General features: G+C 40.0%; 1 protein-coding gene across 1 annotated transcript; it reads left to right on the top strand.

Moving 5' to 3' along the window:
- Positions 1 to 14,921: 14,921 nt before the first annotated feature.
- On the top strand, positions 14,922 to 20,198 carry LOC135843423 (uncharacterized). Its single transcript, XM_065361304.1, has one exon. The coding sequence runs from the start codon at positions 14,922 to 14,924 to the stop codon at positions 20,196 to 20,198; it is 5,277 nt and encodes a 1,758-aa protein (XP_065217376.1).
- Positions 20,199 to 26,004: the final 5,806 nt, after the last annotated feature.

The following is a 26,004-nucleotide window of genomic DNA, read 5'->3' as shown; positions in this document are numbered from 1 at the left end:
GTAAATAAGTAAAGTACCTTAGCTACTAATTAGGTTGGTGACTAAAATCACAAAAAACAAGTCACAACGAAACGAAACGAAACGGAACGGAACGCAAAGCAACAGAGCAGAGCGATGCGGTACGGTACGGTACGGTAGAGAATTTTCCCGACGCGATGTGCATTTGAGGCTACGGCTATATATGCGTCGCGTCGCAGAAAGGGTGTACGATTAACAGTAAGAAAGTAAACTTAAGTAAGTAAGTGTAAGTATGTACTTAAACAGAAGCTGAAGCTGAAGCCGAAGCCGAAGCCGAAGCAGAAGCGGGAGCTGGAAAAGTAGAACGCTATGGTTATACTACGAGTACGAGTACGAGCTAATTGTATTCCAAGATAATGACGATGTGGTAGATTAGTTGTTGGAAAAAGGGAGCACGAGAAAAGAAGTGTTTAGTCGTCGTTTTTCGTCGGCCGTGTGATGAATGAGTGCCAACACACACATACACATACAGATACAGATAAAGGCCTATGACTCGCACCCTTCCGACAATAGTCAGCAGTAGCGCAGTTGATGCTTTATGGCCGGGCGGGGCAAGGCCGAGAGCTAACTGCTTACTTACTCGTATACTTACAAACTCATTCTCTCACTCACTCACTCACTCGCTCGCTCGCTCTTTCCTACCATACGAGTATATAAAAGAAAAACGAAACGACGACGACTAATACTCGTATACTCGTATATCGTCGAGTAAGTTGTCTTGTGAGAAGCGCTACAGCTACAGCTACAGCTACAGCTACGGCTACGGCTACGGGTACGGGTAGACGGCAAAAGCCGCCCAGCGCCTATCTGTCTACACATATAGGCAGCCACTTTGACAAATGAACCGAGTAGCGAAACGAGGCGACTAACTGCACAACGAGCTGCTGCGGGCTGCGCTGCGTACTGCGTACAGCGTAGTCCCGTAATTTCTTCTCGTTTCCAGCGAATAGTTATCTGTAGCTGTACTCATTGCATACGGCCATACACAGAGTCGCAGACACACAGGTGCATCTGCAATCTGTATACATAAATACAGTATTACGTTACGGTACGGTACGGTAAAGTAATAAGTAACACATTAGCTTTAGTAATACGACATACGACATACGAGTAGTACATAGACATACCTAGACCTACGTGTACGTAGACGTTCTACCTACAGTATAACTACGTAGCTACGTAGCTACGTACTACATATACGTACCTATAGTGTACTTGGCTGGCTATGGCTATGGCTATGGCTGTGGCTGTGGCTGCGGCTGCGGCTGTCACTGCCACTGTCACGCACGAATTGGTGCTCACAAACACGGTGTGAAATTAAAGACCATCGCATCGCATCGCATCGTCTACGAGTATGCAGCATGCAGTATGCAGTATACCAATGCCAATGCCAATGCCAGTGGCAGTGGCAGTATGGACGGGACGAGTGACTAGTGAGTGGAGATTCGAGTACCTAGCTGAACTTACGTCTTATACGCGTACGTCTACGTACTGATACCATTTTTATAATAACCATTACCATCACCGGCATCGGCATCGGCATCGGCATCAAAATCACCAAAGTAAAGCCGCCCCGTACATTCGAGTCTCCATCAGACTCTTGTTGTGCAGCCAAAGTCCCAGCCGCAGCCGCAGCCGCAGCTACACAATGTTTGCACCGCGCCGCACGGTGTTGGTAATACACACTGAAATGTAGTACATTCGAGCGTACCTCTACCTAATTGTACACATTTATGCAATGTATACATACTACCTAGTAGTTAGGTAGGTAGGTAGGCAGGCAGGTAGTAGGTAGTAGGTACCTCTACCTACCTACGATTAGAAACTCTCGCAGTAGGTAGGTAGGTAGGTATGTATAGGTAACTAAGTACAAATACGTCTTGTACTTGTATTATACGATCTCGCCGATTTCAATCAAAATCAAACATACTCGTCTCGAGTCGAGTCTGAGAAAACTGTGTTTTTTAATGAAATTCCATTAATTTTTACTCGTACTCGTACTCGTACTCGTACTACGTAAATTACTTACATCGACTTAGACACCCTTTTCAAGATTTTAGTGACATTTTACGCGATTTTCGATTAGTTTTTTTGCAATTTTTAGCGATTTCAACTCTGTACCATAATATTCGAGTACCTATGTGTATGTACTCGTACCTTTCGGACAACGCATACTTTCAGAGTTATCGTTCTAATACCGTTCTATACAATACACAAACACATACGAGGAGGTACTTGTATACGTTTACGGTTTACCAGTAACCGCCCATCTCTCTAGCTAACTTATAGAAAATTAATTACCTACCCGAGTATTTTAATGATAGGTAGGGCTACGAGTAGCTGTTTACAGAACGATTTCAACGCTTTTAATTTTTTTACACCATTTCAACGCCATTTTAACGCGTTTTAATCATGGTCACCGTAATTTTAAGCAAATTTTCATTTCGATGATGATTTTCACGCTAACAATAATTTTATGTATGTATGTACTTATTATACGTTTACGTAGTAAATTTTCCACTACGAAAAATGATTTCGACGACGACGCTTCTAACGCCTAAACGGTAGTTGTACGCGAGTTGCGAATTGGTATCGCGTAATTTCGCCAAATTTTTCTGAAATTTATTCGTTTATGGTTTTGTGGGTGGGTGGGTGGGTGGGTGGGTAGGTAGGTAGGTAGTGGTGTTTTCGTAACCGCAGTTCGCAACAAGATTCAATTTGTATTTACTTTTACGAGACCCGGCCCACGCGGCCGGCAGGTAGGTAGGTAGGTAGGTAGGTAGGTAGGTAGGTAGAGTACAAGAAAACGCGAACGGGCCGAGAAAAACTGAAATCGCACACGCGGCAAATTTAATTACTTAAGTAGGTAGGTACTGCTGAAGCGCGTATTGACAGATGGTAGAGGTAGCGACGGTGGTGCACAAATCAAGTACATCGTGTCAGTGGTTTCATACGAATACGAGATGCGAGATACGAGAAGGACTGTAGTTGATGCAGAGCAGAGTGCAGACTAGTAAAGTGGTAAATGGTAAAGCAGCGGCGGCGGCGGTAGCCAAAGATGTTATAGTCTTATAGCAAAGGTACTCGTCTAATTAAGAATCCGCTCGTGTGCGTCGACAACAGATACGTCGTCGTCGTCGTCGTCGTACGAGTATGAGGTACTCGCATATTGGATATCTGCTGGAGAACCGCATGTCTGAAATTATTGCCATCGTTTTCGGACTTGGGACTCGGTGATGGAATACTGGAATACATTCGCCTTCGCCTTCGCCTTCGGTATCGGTATCGGTACCACTGTACCTGGTAGCTCTCTGCATTGCCCTGCCCTGCCCTGCACTGCCCTGCACTGCTCTACTCTGCTCGTATTCTTCATTGGCACTGGGCACTGGGCACAGGTACACCGGTACCGGTACGTCCGTCGCTTTCGGCGTGTCCATACTTGGACGGCAAATCGTTCAAACAGACAAGTAGACATACATATTTACAGACAGACAGATAGACAGACAGAGAGAGACAGAGAGACAGAGGGAGACCAGACAGACAGACAGACGCAACAGGCGCAAATGCAAACGTCTAAATACGCACGCATCGCATATACTCGTACCTACTGTGATATGTAGGTACTCGTCTCGTATCGTATCAATCCCATATCTACGAGTAATACGAGTATACTCGACACTCGTAAATTTACCAACTTCAAAAAATGTCTCGTGTACTTACGAGTACATACTTACGATCAACGTCATCGCCTCACGACTGTCGACTGTCGACTACAAAATATCGAGATATACTCGTACTCGTACTACGAGTAGGTAATGCTAGTTAAGTATACTTAGTTGGTACATCCACAGTCCACATACTCGTAGTTACTACTGTACTGTACTTAGTTACTTACAATTAGCAGGTATGCTTACTCGACGTTAACAAAATCCATTCTTACCTGAAACAAAAAATTGAAAAATTGATTAATTAGTACAATAGGTAGGTATAGGTACTCGTAATTATCGACGATGCGATAATTGCGATATATGTACATACATCAAGAGTAACGAGCTCCTCGTAGGATAAAAAAATACCATTTACTTACGTATATCTACGTATTACGTACATAAAAGCGCTTGTATGTACTATACCTATGTGTATTGTGTACGTAAGACGGTTGCAGTACCCGCGCCAAAATTATTTCGTTCACTACGGTAGGAGAAGCGGGGAGGGGGGGCGAAAGTGAAAAGTACTCGTACGACGTAATAGGTATTTATGCATACGCATACCGTATACGAGCTGTAAAAAAAATAAATGAAAACCTCCCGCATTCGAAGAGAAATAATAAAATTGGTAAGCGAATTTCGCTCGAGTAGAAGGAGACTAGTTGAAGAAATTTCCTCTAAGTATGGTAATTCTTGAAGAAGAAAAAACGTTGGTTTTTGCCACTTTGGGGGTTATGTATGCTATGCACCAGGTACCTCTACCGTCTACCCAGTACCCAGTACCCAGTACCCATTACGATAACCCTCGCAGTCGCAGTAACTGGACAATGGGCAATTGGGCATCCACCCCGCGCCATCGCGCTCCCCATTTCTCAACATCCCCGACCAAGTTTCAACAGATCGCCAGATCGCGAAAATTGTCGTTTCTCTTCGACTCGATAATTATGCAACATTTTTCGGTCGTAAATTCCCCCCCCCCCTCCACCCTCCACAACCACAATAACCAACTGTCGATCTTTATCGGATTCGTGTTCGGCGGATCGAGAAAATACCTACACCGCGCCGCGCCGTGTGCCAGTTACCGCAGCACTTTTTACCATCATTTCGATCGAAGGGTGGAAATTCACTTTTTTTTTGGCTCGAATTTAGCTATATCTAGCTATCTAGCACCGACTGAGATATGAATTTTTACGGTGAAGTGAAAAGTGTGGTAAACGGTGTGTTTTGACCCGCTGAGGCCGAACCCGAACCAGACGCGCTTCCAAGAACGCTGAAAATGGTGTCTCGAATTTTGGAGGAGGTGGGGAGGGGGAAGATGGTGAGGGTGTGATCGACGATTGCGCAGGTGCTATTAACCCAAAGTGGCAAAAAACCACGTTTGTTTGTTTGTTTGTTTGTTTTTTCAAAAGTGAGCCTACTTTGAAAACCCTTGGTTCAGCCTGCTCAACGGCTATCGCTATATAGGCGGCTCAAATTTTTTCTGCGTATTTTCGTTCAAATTTGCAGACACTCGCACGGCATAATGGATAAACTTGCAGTCGGAACTAATTACGTATGAGGCACTGTGCTAGGCCGCGCCGCGCCATTGCCAACGGGCTATGCCATGAGGCCACCACAGAGTTACTCGTATATTGCCATCCGATAAACGATAGGTGTATTAAATCGAGTGACGATGACGATGATGAAAAGCAGCACCGAGCACCGAGCACGGACAAGAGAAAACACAAGATCATCGTTGGCACGTTGAAAAATAAAATATCACACCACGCTATAGGTATAGGTAGTAGGTAGTAGGTACCTAAGCCTGTGTAAAAGTAACATGGTACGAGTATACGAGTATACTCGTATACACTAAACCAAAGTAAGTAAAGTGAAATACGAGGTAAAATGAGATGAAAAAATTGACAAAAACTCGGAAGAAAGAGTAAAGTAGGTATAGAGAAGAAAAAAAAGACGATAAAAAGAGGCCGCTATGCGCGTTGCGGCAAGATGAGTTGAGTTGAGATGAGATGAGATGAGATGAAATGCTGTGGTCGTAGCTGTCCACGCTACGCCACGCCACGCCGCGCCGCGCCGCCTTTACCTGCGCGTTCATTGGCAAAGAATGGCGGGCCGCGGCCGCTCATCGCATCACATCGCATCGGATCGCATCGCATTGTCTATTAATCGATGGTGAGAATTCGGTACAAGATCAGAAGAGCGCGAGTCTGTTTATGTTTAACTATCGGACAACAACACAAATAACCGTGAAATAGAGTAACCTTCGAAAGAGATGACGTCACGACCTTCTGGAAGCACTGTGACAAATTATCAATGCCCAAAGAAAAAGGAAAAGACACGGACGCGGAATAGGCATAGGCATAGGCAATCGGTTATCGGCTATCGGCTATCGGGCTATCGACTATCGCGGCGAACCCGATACGCGTCAACTGGTCGCCGTCACCGACATCGGTGCCGCCGCCAAACCCTTTATACCTACCTACCTACCTATAGTAGGTACCTATCCTAATTCCTATGTATACGTATGTACGATACGTACTACAAACAGACAAACGTAGCTACCCCATAATGCCAATGCCTAGCTCTACATAATGATGGTTCAACGTTGTTGAGAGTTACCCTACCTACCCACCATCATCCGTCATCCGTCATCAGTTTCAGCCACTATTGCCATCGCCATCGCCATCGCTATACACACTAGCCCTAGCGTACAGATCTGTGCGCAGATGCACGTAAGTACTACGTAATAATATTAGCCCAGTCAATATGCAATTTGACCCAAACATAATTACAAACAAAGGTTTTTTTGGTGAATATTGTCTAGGGTGGTGTGCTGAACAGCATACTAAAAGTCCCCACCCCTACCCCACGAGCTAACCCCCCCCCCCCCCCACAGTGGATCAAAGCCCCCCAAAATCAGTTTTTCATCAAGAACTCCTGAAATATTGAATTTTGAGTAAAATGAGCTCAGTGATCATTATTTTCATCTCCTCCCCAATACCTATCAAATGAGCTATCGACCAACTCCCTAGCCTCAAGGGGGGTGGTGCTACGACCCCTTAAAGTGATGTGATTTCAGTAATTTTACATTTTATGATTTGGGACTTGTAACCTGTTCTAATTGATAAAATGAAGTCAAACTTGGGGAATGCGATTCTTTTGGGAGGTAGAGTTGGCCTCTGGAGTGGGGGTCAAAGTTGAAAATTACAGAAAGGTCATTTTTTTGGAGGGGCATAACATAACCCCAAATCGATGAAAAGGGCCCAAAATCATACCATTGGACAGTACCCTATCTGTGATCAACATATCCAAATTTTAGCTTCCTAGGTCATCCCCACTCCTTCTAAGATGGAAGAAACCGAAAATAGGGCCAAAATAAGGGGATTTTTAGCTCAATTCCGCTGTAAATGGGGTGGGGATGGCCTAGGAAGCTGAAATTTGGATATGTTGATCACAGATAGAGTACTGTCCGATGGTGTGATTTTGGACCCTTTTCATTCATTTGGGGTCATGTTATGCCCCTCCAAAAAAATGACCTTTCTGTAATTTTCAACTTTGACCCTCCCCACTCCAGAGGTCAACTCTACCTCCCAAAAGAATCCCATTCCCCAAGTTTGACTTCATTTTATCAATTAGAACAGGTTACAAGTCCCAAATTCATAAAATGTAAAATTACTGAAATCACATCACTTTAAGGGGTCGTAGCGCCACCCCCCTTGAGGCTAGGGAGTTGGTCGATAGCTCATTTGATAGGTATTGGGGAGGAGATGAAAATAATGATCACTGAGCTCATTTTACTCAAAATTCAATATTTCAGGAGTTCTTGATGAAAAACTGATTTTGGGGGGCTTTGATCCACTGTGGGGTAGGGGTGGGGACTTTTAGTATGCTGTTCAGCACACCACCCTAGACAATATTCACCAAAAAAAACCTTTGTTTGCAATTATGTTTGGGTTCGCCCATTTTTTTTCTGCTATTTGCCTGGGCTATATGCAAACCTTCCATCTTGCGTACCTATGTAGCTGTAGCTGTAGCTGTAGCTGTAGCTGTAGCTACCTACCACATGGTCGAAAGTTTGCGAACGTTGAACAACAATATCTCCCTCTTCACTCGCGGGTGGCAACAATTTTTAGCAAAAAACGAATATACGTCTACGTTCGTAACAGGAATTGACGAGAAATATGTATACTTAAGGTAAGATATCCGCCATCTTATTCGTGCTACTGATCAGTTGCTTGTACAGTACAGCCCCCGGTAACAGTGGTACCCACACCCACACCCACACCCACACCTAGACCTACGTCGAGACTTGGAAGGGTCAGCCGCAGCGCCAGCGCCAGCGCCCAGCGGGTTTTCGAAACTCGAGTCACAATTCAACTGTACGTAGAAGGGCAATGACCAAGATATTGCAAAGGTTACTCGACCTCGACCTCGACCTCGACCTCCCCTCAACCCAAAAAAGTAAATCGCAAATTTTTGTTATACTTAAGGGAAAAAATGCGCGCGCGCGCAACAATTTCGTTCGCTTTGCCCGAGAAATAAGCCTGGAAATTCGTTGAAAACCGCGGATGTTTGGTTAAATTTAATACGTACGAGTATACGACTACACGTGTACGAGTAATTTACAATTTCTTGAAAACGAACCCGCGCCATTTTGAGAAGCGACTAGCGACCCCGTTCCACGCGGTACGGCTCGCGCTAGCAGCTAGCGCGAGCGGGCCCAAAGTCCACTCTATGCTCGTAGTTTGCTTAGCAATTTTTGCCAAAAGACCCCAAGTTGTGTTTCGTTTCGATTACTCGCCTCGTATCAATACTCCAACTCCATCCACAGTTCCATACATCCTCGTAGTATGTTAATTATTGTTATGTATCTTAATTACTCGTATCTGAGGCAAATGTGCGTGTGAATGTGCATGTGCTGATGTGCACCACTCGCTCGCCTTAAAGGCGGTGCGGAATGGACACGAAGAGACGGCGCGGCGGCGGCGGCGGCGGCGACCTTCTACTCATTTCTGTTGCGAACCTGACGTCGCTGTTGCTGCCGCTGCCGCTGCCACTGCCGCTATCGTTATCTCGCAGTTTTAATCGTTATTTTAACGCGCGCTAACGATAAGGTTTAATTTATTTACGGCGAATGACAAAAATATTGCCTCGCTACGATTACGATTACGATTACGACGAGATATAAAACTCTGCCTCTGCCATATACATATGTACTTACGAGTATACCCCGCCACGCCACGCCGCGTCACGTCGCCAAAAAACCAATATTGTAACGAAAACGGACAACCATAAATAGCTACTGTACTTACTGTACTAGTATACCTAAACCTAATAGACCTACTGATACAGCCTGAACCACAGCCACAGCCAAAGCCAAAATTACAACACTGTAGATCGTATTATAGCGGTATCGGGTATAGTCAATAGTCATACTCGTAGTGATAGCGATAGGCGACGGGCGATGGGCGATAGCGGCCGCAGGCAACAATGACAAGTCTGCAAGCAACTACATAGCTGTTGTGGCCCAGGCCGGTAGTCGGTACCAAATATGCGCCACAAATACCAACAAGCCAACTACGAGTAGGAAACCACATCACGTCGTCGTCGTCGTCGTCGTCGTCGTCGTTCAATGAGACAATACGGGTCGAGTCGAGTCGAGTCGAGTACACATAAGAGGTGAGGTGATTTTGAATCGCATCATTAACTAAGGTAAACTGTAGAACCACCTTAAGCGCCTTCCCTATCGACTATCGACTATCGTTACCTTAGACAGATAAAATAATAATGAATGAACCAGCCAACCGGCGAATGAATGAATGAATGAATGAATGAATGAATGAGGCAGGCAGGCAATGTACTCGTAGATGTACTTGACTACGTATAGGTGATGGCCTGATGGGCAAGGAAGAAGACAAGAAAAACGACGACATCAAACAACAACAATAATACACATTACACACAAGTAGGTATAGGTACCTATAAAATACAAAAACAAACAATAGTGCGTAAATCGAGTAAGAAGATAACTACGTAAGTATATCAGTAGTTATAGGTATAGGTGTATAGGTAGAGGTACCTACTACCTAGCCCACAAAGAAAGCACATCACATCATTGTGATTTTACATTGTAGCCGTACCATGCGCCATGCGCCATGAGCCCTGCGCCCTGCAGTCCAGCATTCTAATATGTAGTAAGCGATCCTACCGGCTACCGGTCTCGGACATACATACTTTACACAAAAGTAGTCGAGTACGAGTACCAGCTACCCGTACCATTTGAAAAGTGTTGGGCAAACTGTAGCTGTAGCTGTAGCTGGTAGACGTACTCGGTGCTTGGTGCTCGGTGCTCGGTACTCGTATGTAGTATCCTTATTTCCTATAGCTATTGCAGCCAAAGCCTAACACTTTCACTGGCTAATTTCGAGTAATTAGTAATTACCAACTACGATATGCGATATGCGACACCAACGCCAACAAAACTACGAGTATAGGTATAAACAAACTTGGAACCAGCTCGCAATTGGACCAAGTTCACCGCGATTGCGATTGCGATTGCGATTGCGACCACATCACATCACACAATCACACACCCTACATACTCGCACGCGTATGTGGCAGTGTGGCTTTCTTTACTAAGAAAATATAGCGCTACTCGAGTGCTGGCTGGCTGCTTGCTGCCACCCCACCGCGCCGCGCCTACAACCCCTTAAGCCCTAACCCATACCAGCCCAGCAACGAAATATTCACACTATGTAATGTGTATTTACACATCTAATTGTAAGTAAATACCTTACATACTACAGTACGTACACAGTACACAGTACACAGTACACACGTAATGTCCAATGGGCACATACATAAGTATCATACGTACTTCTATACTCGTATATAGGTTCCCAATTACCCATTGTATACAATATGTATACGTACGTACATAGGTACTTATAACGTAGATATGTATTACAGTAGCATTTATAGCGACAGCGTATAGCGTATACATTTACGAGTATTTACCAAATTTATGTACGAGTACAGTACATAACCAACGTATTTGTAGACAGAACAGTGAACGTCTAACTAAAGTCACGATGACGCGGCGCGGTGGCGGTGGCGGTGGCAGAGCATCAGATAACATCAGATGAGATGAGATGAGATGAGAGCACACAGTAGCCATAGCCCTAGCCGCACCCCCGCCACACCCCATCCCATCCTCCGTATCAACCTGTCACCATACGAGTGAGTACATGCACTGGTGCTCCTGGTGTTCTGGTCAATGGTCAAATTAAAACAACTTCGCAACAGCAAAAGACAGCTAGAGCTGCTGCCGCCGCTGCCCAACACAACTCGCTATACCTTGCTGTATTTTATGAATGAAACTACTCTACATATGTAAAGGTAGTATTTGTACATGAAAATGCGTAAGGACTAAGGACATACAGTACGAGTATAAATGTATTCGTATTACGTAGATATAGATACTCGTGCCATCAACCACGCTAATCTTACGAGTAAATACCGTTTACGTAAGATACGTAAATACCAGTACGTTACTTACGAGTAGTTATAGCTACGAGTAAGACTTGAATGATACGTACACGGTACACGGTACACGTAGACGATAGACATTATACCAGGGATTGTTCTCAAATTTTTCTCAAAAAAAGTAACTTTGGTAACCGAAAAGTAACCAAAAAAGATGGTCAAAAAATAATGTTGAAAAACCGCTTTGTGATCTTCTTTTAGTAAATCAAAATCAAAAGTCCCTAAGAATAAAACTCGAGAGCGAAATTCAAAATGAACCCAAAAACAGAGTTTTGTCAAAATTTAAAAAGTTGAAAAAAATCACGAGGATTCCAGAATAAAAATTCGATTAGAAGTAGAAAAACTCCGCAGAAAAAATAACGGTAAAAAGCGCTAAAATTTAAGAAAAACATCGCAAGAATTGAAAAAAAAAACTAACGAAATTTAACGATACAATTGCGAAGACTTCGCAAAAAATTAGAAACAAAAAAACACGAAAATTCGGTGAAAATTGGCCAAAAATTTGGAAAATAAAATCTATGTACGAGAATTCGAAGAATAAAACTTGAAAAAAAAAATCGAGAAATCTTCAAAAAAAGTTTAATAAAACCATCGAGTCCTCACAGTTCAACAAAACTCGCAAAAACTAAACGCAAAAATTTGAGCGGAAAAAATTACTAAAATTTTGGGCTAAATTACAAGACAATTTTATGAAAAATCTCGAAAATTAAGAACAAAAATTTAGGCAGAAAAACGAACGAATAAAATTCAAAACAAAATAATTATGGAAAACTCGAAAATTCAGTTCAGCAAAAAAGATTAAGAATTCGGAACAAAGAACTCGCGAGAATTAAAATTAGGTAGGTATAAATTCGTAAATGAACCAAAAAAAATTTGAGAAAAATCATCGAAAAATTTCTAGAAAAACTCGAGAGGATTCGACAGAGAAAAATAATTCAAACTTGAAAAAAAATTGTTCAAAGACAGAGGAAATTCGGAGGACCTGCCCTAATAACTGGATAGGAAGAGTAGAGAAAAAGACAGAGAGAGGGATCAACGAATGAAAGATATCAATATGCAGAAAAATCCGCTACAAAAGGTGAAAATGAAAAAAAAACAAAGTCATCGAATCTCGAAGAAGCTTCCCTCCCTTCTCGAAAAAAAAAAGATCAAAATTTAAAGGAAATGGTGATTTTTGGAAGAAAGAAACATCACGATTCCACAAAAATGTGAGCAAAAAATCACTTGTTTTTTTAAGCACGAAACTCGAAATAAACTGTCGAAATAAAAAAAATACAGTCAAAATTTAGGCAAAAAAATGATCACAATTTAGAACGAAAGTGAAAAAAGTCTGTTAAAACTAGAGAAACTTGGCCAAAATTTGAAAAGAGAAAAAAATGGAAATTCCGAGAAAATCGTAGAAAAACTCGAAAAAAGAGAACTCGCGAAAATTCAAAAAAATCATACTCGTCAGAATACTTGAGGAAAAATCTACAAAAATTCAAAAAAACCAATCGAACCGAAATAAAGAGAAATCCCGACTATTTGAGCAATAAAATCGCGCAAGCTCGAGGGAAAATTTTAATGAAAAAATCACGAGAATTCGTGGTGATAAAATTCAGCAGACAATCAGACAATGACATTCGGGCGAAAAAAATACATCATCAACCTACCAAAATGAGGTGTTAAACTCACCTAAATAGCCAATTCACTAAAAATTTGAAAAAAAATACCTTATGTTCCAAAACGCGCTTTGTCCATTTTTATTGAAATTTTTTCAGCAGTGTTAGGTTTGTTCGTTTTTAACCAGGTTTCTTACCCGGGTAAGGTTAAATCCAGAGACCTGTTATAGGTCTTTGGTTAAATCAGGGGTAAAAAGTGGAGAGCGGAGTAAGGAGAGTAAGGAAAGTGTAGACCCGGTTAGACCGAGTAATAAAAACGAACAAACCTATTTAGTGGATGAAGCATATACCAGATACCTACACTCCTACATCATAAATCCACCCAAATAAAGTGCTAAACTCGCCTAAAAAGCCAATTTACCCGTTTAAAGGGAAACTGTTTTTCCTCTTTCCTGAAAAGTTGTGAAAATGGACAAAGCGAGTTTTGGAATATCACTCTCACTCTTCATATGTAGTTGAAGATGTTGAAATTTTCTTCCTGTCGCGGTCGCCTCAAATTTGGTCTCGGCTCACTTCTCTCCCCTCATTTTTTTTTAAACGCCATTTAACCGCAAAAACAATCGATTTTTTTCAAAATCTAAATGGACTACATTTTTCTACTCCACACTCCACAGTGTGAATTTAATTCAACCCTAAACTCATTTTTGAAAAAAAGTGACTTAACCCGGTTCTCTCCGTGGACTCTTCAGTTAAGTACCTACATGCCTACTCGTACATCTACATGTACATACTTACATAGTTAGAGTTACATACCTACCAGAGTCCTGCACGGTATAGTTAATAGTTAAACTAGTTGAATGACAACGCCACATTCGAATAAACTATGAACGTGACTCATCGAAGGCAATCGTTAACCTGTCCAACAGTAGTTGTTATAGTTGACGCGCAGATAACTAACTTAATCATCGGATGGTTATTCAGATAACTATTCAACTAGTTGGAATAACTATTCCAACTAGTTGAATTATCCCCACCTATAGCATATTTATCCAAAATCTTATCGGAAATAGGTATGCTCGTCACCCCTCACAAAAGTACTCGTAACACAACGAGAAATAGTTGGATCAACTAGTTAGTTAACCATACCGTACAAAGTAACTGCAGTTACAAATAGTTAGTAACTATTTGATGCGCGCGCCGCTAACAGTTATCTAGTTGGCAACTCGTAGTTGGATTTATTCGAATGCTTTGACAGATAACTAGTTGAATCAACTATACCGTGCAGGACTCTGATACCTACTTATGACAACAGCAGTATAGTCGGACTCGCAAAGGACACACCGCACAGGGCACAGGGCTCGGGGCTCGACATTTTTCTGTACCACGCCATCCACGCCGTCTACCACTCCAATTGCACTCGCTATTACGTAATACATTGTACATACACATAGGTTATCAACTGTTGCCAATGCTGATTATCGATACGGATACGGATACGGATACGTCGTGTTACAGTCACAATAAGTACATAAGTAAGTATCTCAAAATCAAACTAAAAAGTACATAAAAACCGCAACGACCGCGCCATGTAACGAACACCTACGATACGATACGAATTGTACCTGATAACCTGAACTCCGACTGTCGACTAATGAACACGGCAAAGGCAAAAGGTGTTAAGGCATTTTCGCCTTCTTTTTCCTATCTCATTGTAAATACCTACTTTATGCTTATCCGATAATTTTTCTCTATTGTTAGTGCAACGATGCACTCGTAATAATCTTGTTCTATCGCTCGTAACGAGGTGATTTTTTGTATATTTTATCTTCTCGCTTCAATGTATTAAAAAATGTGGTTACGTGTGTAATTTTATATACGTTCGTGTAAAATAATAAAATGAAATGGTTGCTTTAGTAAAAAGTGTGTTCGTTTTTATATTGATGGTTATAAAACCATTAACATGGTCCTTCGGTCGGGCCGGATTTTGATCCGGTAATATGAACTTTAATTTTTCAATTTTCGAATAATAGTGCATTATTCAAATCCAACTATGGATAACTTAACGGAAGAACAAAAGAGAAAGCGTCGTCCATTATCTCGCGATGTGAAGAAATTATTAATCGAAGCTGACGATTTAGTCAACAAGTCAACGCTCAATTTAGAGCAAATCAATCTACTTGAAACTATTGCCGCCGATTTACGAATTCGGCTTGAAATGCTCAACGATTACGATGATGAAATTACCCTCGCCTTAACCGATGATACAAAATCCGTCGCTTTGGAAACTGCTCTCGAAACGGAGAAAAAACTTTACGCTCCTAAACTTCGCTCAATGGAAGCGAAATGTAAAGCTCAACGTTCTAAATTAGCGGGTGATATTAGTCGTAATTCTATACCAGGATCGCCTAACGAATCGATGCACGCTCCTGCTTGTACTCCAAAGCTCGCCAAAATTTCTCCACCTACGTTCGATGGTAATATTTTGAACTTCCAGAATTATCGTGGATTATTCGAGAATTTAGTTCATAACCAAGGTGATTTGAGTAACGTGCAAAAACTGTATTATTTGAAACAATCTTGTATTGGTGATGCCAAAGATTTGTTACGCGATTTCGATCTTGAAGATGAGTTATACGTCGAAGCTTGGAATTATATGCTGAGTAAATTCGATAATCGAAGATTGGTAATTCGTATACTGTTTAAAAAGCTCATCGGTGTGGAACCAATTAAAACTGCTAGCCAAATTCGCCAATTAACTGATGAAATCGATATCGTTATGCGAGGATTAAAGGCCAATAAATTAGAATGCGATGGTGCCTTTTCTCGTTTTGTTTGTTTTTTGGTATCAACCAAGTTGGATAATCGGACAGCCGTTGATTGGGAGAATTCGATTTCATCTAATAAAGAGTTTCCTACCTACAAAGAAATCGAAAAATTCCTGCGCAATCGTGCCTTTGTCGCGGATGAGCGACAGGTTGAATCTCAACAGTCTAAATCCAAAGGTGATAAAACGAAGTCGGAACGCAAAACTACCGCCACTGCTACCCTGTCTAAAAAACCTGTTCCGCCGAGCGTTCGTTGTGTCGTATGCAATAATAATCATTTCCTGAATGATTGTTCAACGTTCCTATCAAAAACGCCTCAAGAAAGGCACAAAATTGTGAAATCATCGGAGCTTTGTCGTCTATGTTTCAATCCGCACCATCATGTCACCAATTGTAAACGTTCGAAGTGTAAAACCTGCGGAGCTTCTCACCACTCCTTACTACACTTCAACACAACGTCGTCGAATGAAGATAACGCAAAGTCTAACGATACTGAAACTAAACCTGAGCCCAAATCAACACTCACCGCTCACACTGGTGATACCAAACCAACGTCGCCAATATCTTCAAATAAAACTGTTTTCCTGTCTACGGCAGTGGTAAATGTGAAATCAGCTGATGGTAAAGTAATTCCTGCTCGTATCTTATTGGACCAAGGGTCCGAAACTTGTTTAATTACTCGTGATATTTGTAATCGCGCTAAATTACCTGTTCTTAAAAACGATAATCCAATCACGTTGATAGGTATCAATGATACTACTAAAACGCTTCAGCATAAAACTAAATTCGTATTGGAATCACGATTTTCTAAATTTCAAATGAGCATCGAGGCTGATATCGTTAAAAAAATTCCTTATAGTATTTCTCGCCAAAATGTAGGGAAAATTCTTGGTAAATTTTCTAAACTCAAATTTGCTGAATCTAATGAATTGCCTTACTCGTCGGTTGATATCATTCTAGGAGCTGAGTATGTTGAATTTGTTCTTGGAGACCAAAGACACTTTTATGAGGGTATTTGTTTAAGAGATACTCATTTTGGTTTTATTATCTCTGGTTCTCAAAAGTCTTCTTTTCTTTCAACAGCTTATTGTGGCCTAACTAATGTTGACATTGAACAACAATTGAAACGATTTTGTCAAATTGAAGATATTTTTGAATCGAATCCTAATGAGGCTGAAAAACCTGCCGAACATGTCGAAATCGAGAAACATTTTGAATCAACCTATCAACGTGACTCTACTGGTAGGTTTGTATTACGTTTACCTGTAAAACCTTCTATTAACGTTCTGAATGGCTCTTTCAATAAGGCTAAAGTTATGTTATTGAAAAATGAGAAAAAATCAAGTGCAGTTCGCGAAGCTTATTGTAAGTTTATGAACGAGTATGAAAATTTGAATCATATGAAAAAAATCGAATCTTTTGATGTAAACTCTTATTATATTCCCCACCATATGGTTGTTAAAAATACTCCTACTGATACAAAATATAGAGTAGTATTTAATGCATCTTGTAACGATAAGTCCGGTACCTCACTCAATGATCATTTATTATCTGGTCCAACGCTCCAACCAGAGCTTTTTGATAACGTAATTTCTTTTCGCCAATTTATTATCGCTTATTGTGCAGATATTAAACATATGTACCGGCAAATTTTAATTCATGCTGATGATCGAAAATTTCAACGTATTTTATGGAGATATGGTTTATCTGATCCTATTTCTTTATTCGAATTGATGACTTTAACTTACGGTACTGGACCTGCCGCTTATATGGCTACAAAATGCCTTCAAGTAATTGCTAGAGATATTGAACACGAATTTCCTATTATTGCTAAAATTATTCGCAAAGGTTTTTACATGGATAATTTAATGACTGGTGCCAAAAATGTTGAAGCTGCTCGCGAAATTTTGAATTTAATTCATTCTACTTTAGAATCATATGGCTTTCCCTTATGTAAATACCAGTCAAATTCGGCTGAATTATTGGAAAATATTGATAGTTCTCTGATAGAACCCTTGAACTCACGTGTATTGGGTAACGACCCTTCTATTTACGTACTTGGCTTGGTATGGAGCCCTCAATCTGATACATTGAATGTAATGATTAATTTAACGCCGTTGCCTGATAGTATTACGAAACGTGTTATGTTATCTGATATTTCTCGTATATTTGATATTTTAGGAATTTTAACACCTTTGACCATTAGAGCTAAATTATTGATGCAAGCTTTATGGAAACAGCCTATTGGCTGGGATGACGTCGTACCTAGTGATATTATTCAAGAGTATTTGTCTTATCGCAACGACTTAAGTATTTTATCAAAATTCTCGATACCTCGACCATATTCGTTATTTGAGGATGTAAAAATCTACCATCTGATTGGTTTTTGTGACGCATCTACTAAAGCTTATTGTGCTGTAATTTATCTACGCAGTATTAGCGTTAATGGCAACATAACTGTAACATTTGTATGTGCTAAATCTCGTGTGGCACCTGTTAAGCCACCTAATATTCATCGTTTAGAATTACTCGCGGCAGTGATATTATCCCAATTAATTTCTAGAGTATGTAGTAATCTTAAAATTGATGTAGAAAATGTGTATAATTTTTCCGATTCAAAAACGGTACTTAATTGGATTAATCATCCTGTCGAAAAACTGAAACAATTCGTTTCAAATAGAGTAGCGAAAATACTACTCAATACGTTAAAAGAAAATTGGTTTTATGTAGATACCAAATCCAACCCTGCGGATTTGGCCACCAGGGGTATTTCTGCTCAAAATTTAATTGAAAATTCGTTATGGACTAGTGGTCCTGCTTGGATTAATGACGATTTTGAAGAGTATATCTCACTCGATTCACGCTCTTTTAAATATGCTTCTGAGGAAGTTCTTGAAACTTGTAAAGTAAAGTGTAGTTTTAACGTTACTAGAATGGAGTTAGTTTCTTCATTTTTGAATTATTACTCATCCTTTGTCAAATGTATCAACGTTTTATCTTATATTTTTCGTTTTATTTTAAATATTAAAAATCGTATCCTGAGAAAAAATTATACTAACGTAAATGATGATAGTACTGATTCTGAGAAAGGTAACGTAATTGACGAATCTGAGATCACAATTGAAAACGATAAATTATTATCTGTGACTGAACGTAACGTAACTTTCATGAAAATTTTGCATGAAGCTCAGATGGAACATTTTTCTAAAGAATACAATGTTTTGTTGTATAATAAATTGAATCAAAAGTCTATCGAATTGAAAGAAAAGCCCCTCAAGTTTATATCGAAGAAAAGTAGTTTGTATTCACTCAATGTCGTTCTTAATGAGGATAATTTGATCCGAGTAGGTGGTCGTTTGTCTACCTCAAATTTTTCCTACAAATTTAAACATCCTATTGTCCTATCAAGATACTCTCGTTTTCTAGAACTTTTTGTCGTTCATATTCATGAAAAATATTTTCATGCTTCGAAATCTTTTGTGGTTAATTTTATTCGAAGTAGGTATTGGATCATTGGCGGTCTTACTTACTTGGTGAAAAAGGCTATTATTAGCTGTGTCCGATGTGTTGAAATTGGTGCTAGTGTAGTTCAACAATTTATGGCAGATTTGCCTAAGGAACGAGTTTCTATTTCTCGCCCATTTTCTACCACAGGTGTAGATTTGTCAGGATTTTTCCAAGTAAAATGTGTAAATCACAGATCCGTTAAACACTACAAGGTTTATATTGCATTTTTTGTGTGCTTCACAACTCGAGCTGTGCATCTAGAACTCGTGGATAATTTATCAACCGAAGCGTTTGTGGCTGCTTTTGAACGTTTTATCGCTCGTCGTGGGTTGCCTAGCACAATGTATTCTGATAACGCCACCAATTTTGTCGGATTTCGTAACGTCATTCAACATGACAAACTTATGGATTGGAAATTCATAGCACCTCGCACCCCACACCAAGGTGGACTGTGGGAGGCTGCCGTCAAGTCAGGAAAAGCCTATCTTCTAAAGGCTATCGGCTCTCAAGTATTGTCTTACAGTGAACTGAACACTGTCGTGATTAAAGTTGAGAGCATTCTTAATTCTCGCCCAATCTCCTATCTAGCCAATAACAACGATATTGAGCCCTTAACACCAGCTCATTTTTTAATTGGCAGTTGTCCATTTGACACCCCTTCATCTGACGATCTATTGGTGAAGTGTGGTATTCGTTATCGTTTGTGGAGGTCAATTATTGACTCGTTTTGGACCTCTTGGCGTCGATCATATTTAACCTATCTTCAAGCACGTACTAAGTGGAAGAAAAAATTACCAAATATGAAGGTAGGAGATGTCGTTATAATCAAATCGCCCAACGAAGCGGTGCTTAGTTGGCCTTTAGGTCGAATTATTGAAACGTTCCCAGATTCTTCGAACATTGTTCGTAATGTGATGGTCAGATCCAAGGATGGTGTTTTTCGAAGATCTGTTCAACAGCTAGTTCTGTTGCCTGTAAACTCTGACCAGATTTAATACCTATTTTGTCTGTTTACTCGAAGTTGTCTTTTAGGGTTGATTCTTTTCCCCTTCCTCGTTTAAGGACCTTTCTCCTGTATCCTTTCAAAAGGTCTTGTACGTATTTTGTTTGAAATTTTCGTTATAAATTGTGCTAAGTTTGTACAATTAACTATTGTTTGAGATCTTATGATCATCTTTTATGTAAATATGTTTTTTTTTTGTATTTATAATTGATACTTTATTTTGTTTTTTTTTGTATTTCTTTGTCCCTTTTGGGCCAAAGGGGGGGAGTTTGTTAAGGCATTTTCGCCTTCTTTTTCCTATCTCATTGTAAATACCTACTTTATGCTTATCCGATAATTTTTCTCTATTGTTAGTGCAACGATGCACTCGTAATAATCTTGTTCTATCGCTCGTAACGAGGTGATTTTTTGTATATTTTATCTTCTCGCTTCAATGTATTAAAAAATGTGGTTACGTGTGTAATTTTATATACGTTCGTGTAAAATAATAAAATGAAATGGTTGCTTTTGTAAAAAGTGTGTTCGTTTTTATATTGATGGTTATAAAACCATTAACAAAAGGCAAAAGGCAAAAGTCAGAGCGCGAGTCCGTCTTTCGCTCGGTCTCATCGACTCATCGTCATCATAGTCGAGTCAGTCGAGTGCGGTGTGGTGGTGGTGGTGGTGGTGGTTGATTTGATTGAATGAATGCGCGTCACCGACAGGGATCGCGGAGCGGAGCGGAGGTGGAGGCCCGGAGGCCCCCGGAGGGTACCCTTTTTTTGCCTTGCTCCGGGAGCAGGAGCCGGAGCAAGAGGTACTTGAAATTTTTTACTGGAGCTGGAGGTGGAGGCGGAGGCACTTACAAAAAAAAACCGGAGCCGGAGCTGGAGCCGGAGGTATTTTTTTTCAAATAGCCGGAGGGGAAGGCTCAAAACCCCCCCTCCTTGACCTCCGGAGGCGGAGCTGGAGGGCAGGAGCCCCCGGAGGATACCCTTTTTTGGGCCTTGCTCCGGGAGCCGGAGCCGGAGCAAGAGGTACTTGAAATTTATCAAGTGGAGCCGGAGGTGGAGGTGGAGGTACTCATGAAAAATCTCCGGAGCTGGAGCTGGAGCCGGAGGTATTTTTTTAAAAATTTTGGGAGCCGGAGCTGGAGGTGGAGGCACTAGACCCCCCCCTCCGCGATCCCTGGTCACCGATGACTTGTTCAATTTGCAATTTACGTACAGCAAAAATGCGCTACGGCTGCACCCTTATCATGCGATGATGCGTCATCGTCATACCTATAAGAATTGCCGAATTTGGAGTATAAAAATTGCATGACTAATATTTCAACTAAGCCTCACCTTCACCCCTCACCCTTCACGTTGGCCAGGCCTGGCCCTGCCCGGCCCGGCCCGGCTGTAATACCTATTGGCCATTACCTAACCGTGTGTTATCTAACAATGAACGAATACCTTTTGGCTGCTTTACCAGGCACTAGGCAGATAACAGATAAGAAAGACAAAAAAGCACCTTACGAGCGCTCGCTATTTTTAGCCTATTGCTGTTTTGCTATTGCTATTGCTATTGTGTGCGAAGCGTGTTCGAGTGGTCCTTTCTTCCCTTTCTTTTCTTTATCGTATCAAGTTGTAGCCTCGCACCCATGTACTATGTAGCAGCCAGCAGGTGTACGACTACGAGAATGTCAAATGTCTTTGTCTATGTGTATGTGTATATTAATGTTGTACAATGTACAGGGTGCCCGATTAAAGCGGCTAACATTTGTGTACTTTTTACACGGCATTATTTTGCCAATTGAAAATGTTCACCCGGTTCGGTTCGGTTGAGCACCCTCTGCATACGTAACCGGTAACTGGTAACTAATACGTTCAGCGTGGTGCGTGCTACGCTTTACGTGTACGTGTACGTAACCACAAAAACATTATAATTTATGTGATGTGATGTGATATACCTAATTGTATGTAAGTATGTACTTATGTACTTAGGGGTAACGGCCCAGTTTTTTTAACCCCCCCCCCATGAATTTTCTGAAAAATAAGCCACCAAAGTCACGAATCGATTTGAAAACCATATCAACATGTTTTGTGGTTCTTTTGGAACACAATGCCCTTGAAAAACTGCATTTTCCATTAAATCTTCATGGTTCAAGATTCAGGAGACTTCGAAAAATGTGATGCGAATTTTAGTCGATTTTCTTAACAAAATTTTAAAAAAGTGTGTTTTGATTTTAAGGATTGGACGGACGCACTAATTTCCATCAAAATGAGTTCGCGAGTACATCGCTGAATTCTACACACTCTGGTCTAGGTACTAGATGAGTTATAGTTATTTTTCATCTAAATTGTTTTCTAAAAAATTTTAGAGGGGGTAAAAAAATAGGGAACGATTCGAGCCAAGTTTTCTATTTTTTTTTACCGGGTAAAAAAATAGAAAATCCATATTAATTTTTGTTCTCTAATTTTTTTTACCCCCCCCTCACTATTTTCAGAATTTTTGCTCGCTGAAGACCGTTTAAAGGCGTGATACCAATTTTATTCATTCTTGGGGAAGTTTTGAATGTACGGCTCTGAACTTTTGTAAATAATATTGTCCAAAAAACACTTTCTACAGTTGATTACATCAATGTAAACAATCAACCAAAAAAAAATGAATAAATGATTGATACCCCTCTAATATACTAGGTTGTCTATGAAAGTAAACGAAACAAAAACGGGCACAAAATTGAAGACCTTAAGTATAGCAGTAACACGGAAACAGAAAATTGAGGCAGGAACTTTCACAGCAATTTTTTACCATCTATCTCCGCAAAAAATTTCCAAAAAATAGTTTCTTGTAAAAAAAAAAATGCGTTCATCCGGTGGTCCAGGAATTTTAGAGTCCAAAAATACGTGTATTAAATTTTTTTTGTTGAAAATTTGCACAAATAATCTTTATAAATTCTCAATTTTATTCTCAATTATGTTTTCAAGCAATGAATACACTAATGATAACGGAAAGGCCGGAAAGGGCCCTTTTTGGCATGATTAATTAATAATTTGTCAGGAAACGTTGAATCTACTTATGTTGTTACTACAGTCGGCCCCGCTTATTGTGGATCCGCTCGATAGAATCACCCGTTTAATATGTTCAAAATGAAATTACTCCTTTAATGTAAGCAAGCTCCCTGCTTTGAAGAATCATTTTGTGAGACATTTTGCGGTATTTTTGGGAAAATGACTTGTTTTTTCATATTTTAAATCAAAAATTTTCAAATTTCTTACTTACATTATTTATGTATTTCCTTATTTTTTTGGAAATCTGGATTTCTAAAAATGTTCTCTCAAATGATGATGAAAAAAATCAAAATGCTTTCCGAAGTAGGAAAACTTGAGAAATTGTCCTACTTTTGTCCTTTCTTTCTATTTTTTAATCATGCATGAAACGAAAACTTTGTGACTCCCCTTTCTGAAAAATATTGTTTTTTTTGGGGGGGGGGGGTAATGGCTTGTTTTTTCACACTTACTTTAAATCAAAATTTTTTGAATTTTCAACTTATTATTCTCTTATATTTAAATTTTAATTTCTAAAAACTTTCTCTCAAGTGATGATAAATTTGGGGGAAAAATCTAAACATTTGAAAATTGGAAAAATAGATATGTTATGTGCCTAAATCGTGTATTTGCGAGTATTGTAATTTTAATCCGTCTTTTTAGTATGCATGTACAATTGTAGTAAATTTTGTATGTAAAAATTGTGTTTTTTCAAAAGTTCCCTTTATAGAATCACCCGCTTAATAGAATCATTTGGTCTCGGACAAATGCGACCACAATAAGCGGGGCCGACTGTATTGAAAACACAGAAAAAATGGGGGGGGGGGTAAAAAATAGCGAATGGGAGTAAAAAAATTGCGATCTCGTTTTTTTTGCAAAAAAATTTTTTTCTGGCGAACCTAATGAAATTAAACTTTTGGCAAACACTGAATCTTGTCAACGAATGTTTGCTGATTTCAATGCGCTTTTCAGTTTTTCTCTAGCTTCATTAGGTCAGAAGAAATTTCAAGATATGTATGTCCTTAGGGGGGTAAAAAAAATAGGACCGTTACCCCTATGTCTAAGCACGTTGCAAGTACACTCTTGCTAGTAGTAGTAGTATATATTTATTTCATTTCTGTATTACAGGTAGAGGTACATACAGGGTGCCCAGAAATATCGAGCACCCCTAAAAAAGTTTTCTACTAAAATACGTTGGTTGGTCACAGTGAATGATACGCGTAATAATGATAGCGCATGATTGGTTGTTGAACTGGAGAGATAACATTCCACCAATCATACGCATCTATTAAACCGTTCACGTTGCCAACCTACGCGTATATTTTTACTCGTAATAAAAAACTTTCTTAGGGCTGCTCGATATTTCTGGGCACCCTGTACAAAACTAAAAGGTATTCCCAGGTAAGATAGGTAAAATGACCCTGTTCCCAGATTTGAAAAATCATGATGGATTATCGTTGGGTAGTGGGTACCTACTACCTAGTACCTACGATTACAATTTTCGAGCGGAATTTCCAATCCTCCACCCCCTTCTGGGCAGTATAGCCAAAAAACGTGTTTTTTCGCGAGAAAAATTCTGTATCGACGAGTAGTGGGGAGAAAATTCTGGTACTACGCGGAATGTGTAGGGGAAGCCTGGGCCTTTCAACGCGATTTTTTTCAGTTTTTTTTTATCGTAGTGAAGGGAGGGAGCGGGGTAATACTGACAAAAAGAAAAAGTCGAACCGCCACAGCTCCGGATTGAAGAGTTGGGCACCAAAACTGTTTTCGCCAAAATGTGTCTTTTTACAAGTACATACTTTCTTCCTACCAATCCGTAAAATTGAAATTTTGTCTGAAAAAGGCTCGTATTTGCCAAAAAACCCCCTAAAAAATATGAGTTTTTCGCGTTTTTTTTTCTTGCAAAATTATGCGAAATAATATGCGGAAAATGTACAGAACAAAAAATGTCGAGCGTCAAATTCTACCCTAGAAAATGTGTTCAAAAGGTTGTGAAAACGCTCATCTACTCGAGTTAGCGAGGATTGTAATCGCGAATCGCGAGCTCTGCGATTTAAAAAATACCAAAAAAATTCAAATCGAGGTCGGAGCGATTCGGTTAGACGGTTACAATTCTCATATTCTTTTCGATTCGAGTAAAGTAAACAAAACACGTTTTCGCAATACTCGCGGAGAAAAATCCTCCGAAATGATAATATCGTAAGTGAAACTTAGAAAATGGTATCGAGAATGGAGAAATTACCCAAAAAATCTTCGGAAATCTACTCGTAACTCAAAATCCGTACAGGGTGTCCACTCATTTCTGGAAACGATTTTCCCTGACTTTTCCAGGTTTTCCAGACCAATTTTTTCATTTTTCCAGACCATTTTTTAAAAAATTTTCCACGCTTATCCATACCCATACTCGAATTGAAGAAGTTTTTTTTTTGGGGGGGGGGGAGAGAAAGTGTAATTTTTTTTTATAAGCTTCTCTTCGAACTGGATACTTCTTCGGATATAAAAAACAACCTGCATCAAGTTTGGCCAATTTTGATACAATACGTATTCATTCGTATTATGAGTTATGAAAATTTTTCTTTTCTTTTTTGGATTTTCGGAGACCTCAAAATGTAAAATTTGTTCATTTTAAAAAGAGAAACAAATTGGCCCGAACGAAGCGAGGTCGAGAACTTCTAAAAATTTTAATTTCGAGATGCCTAGAAACGAGTTTTTTTCAAATGCGAGGAGTTTATTTTTTGGTTTTTAAATTTTAATACGGGAATGTTGTTTTTTTGAAGTTACTTACTT

The sequence above is a fragment of the Planococcus citri genome, chromosome 4 (assembly GCF_950023065.1).
Source record: "Planococcus citri chromosome 4, ihPlaCitr1.1, whole genome shotgun sequence".
Taxonomy (NCBI): Eukaryota; Metazoa; Arthropoda; class Insecta; order Hemiptera; family Pseudococcidae; genus Planococcus; species Planococcus citri.
The sequence above is the reverse complement of the archived record's forward strand: the minus strand, read 5'-3'. Positions and strand labels throughout refer to the sequence as shown.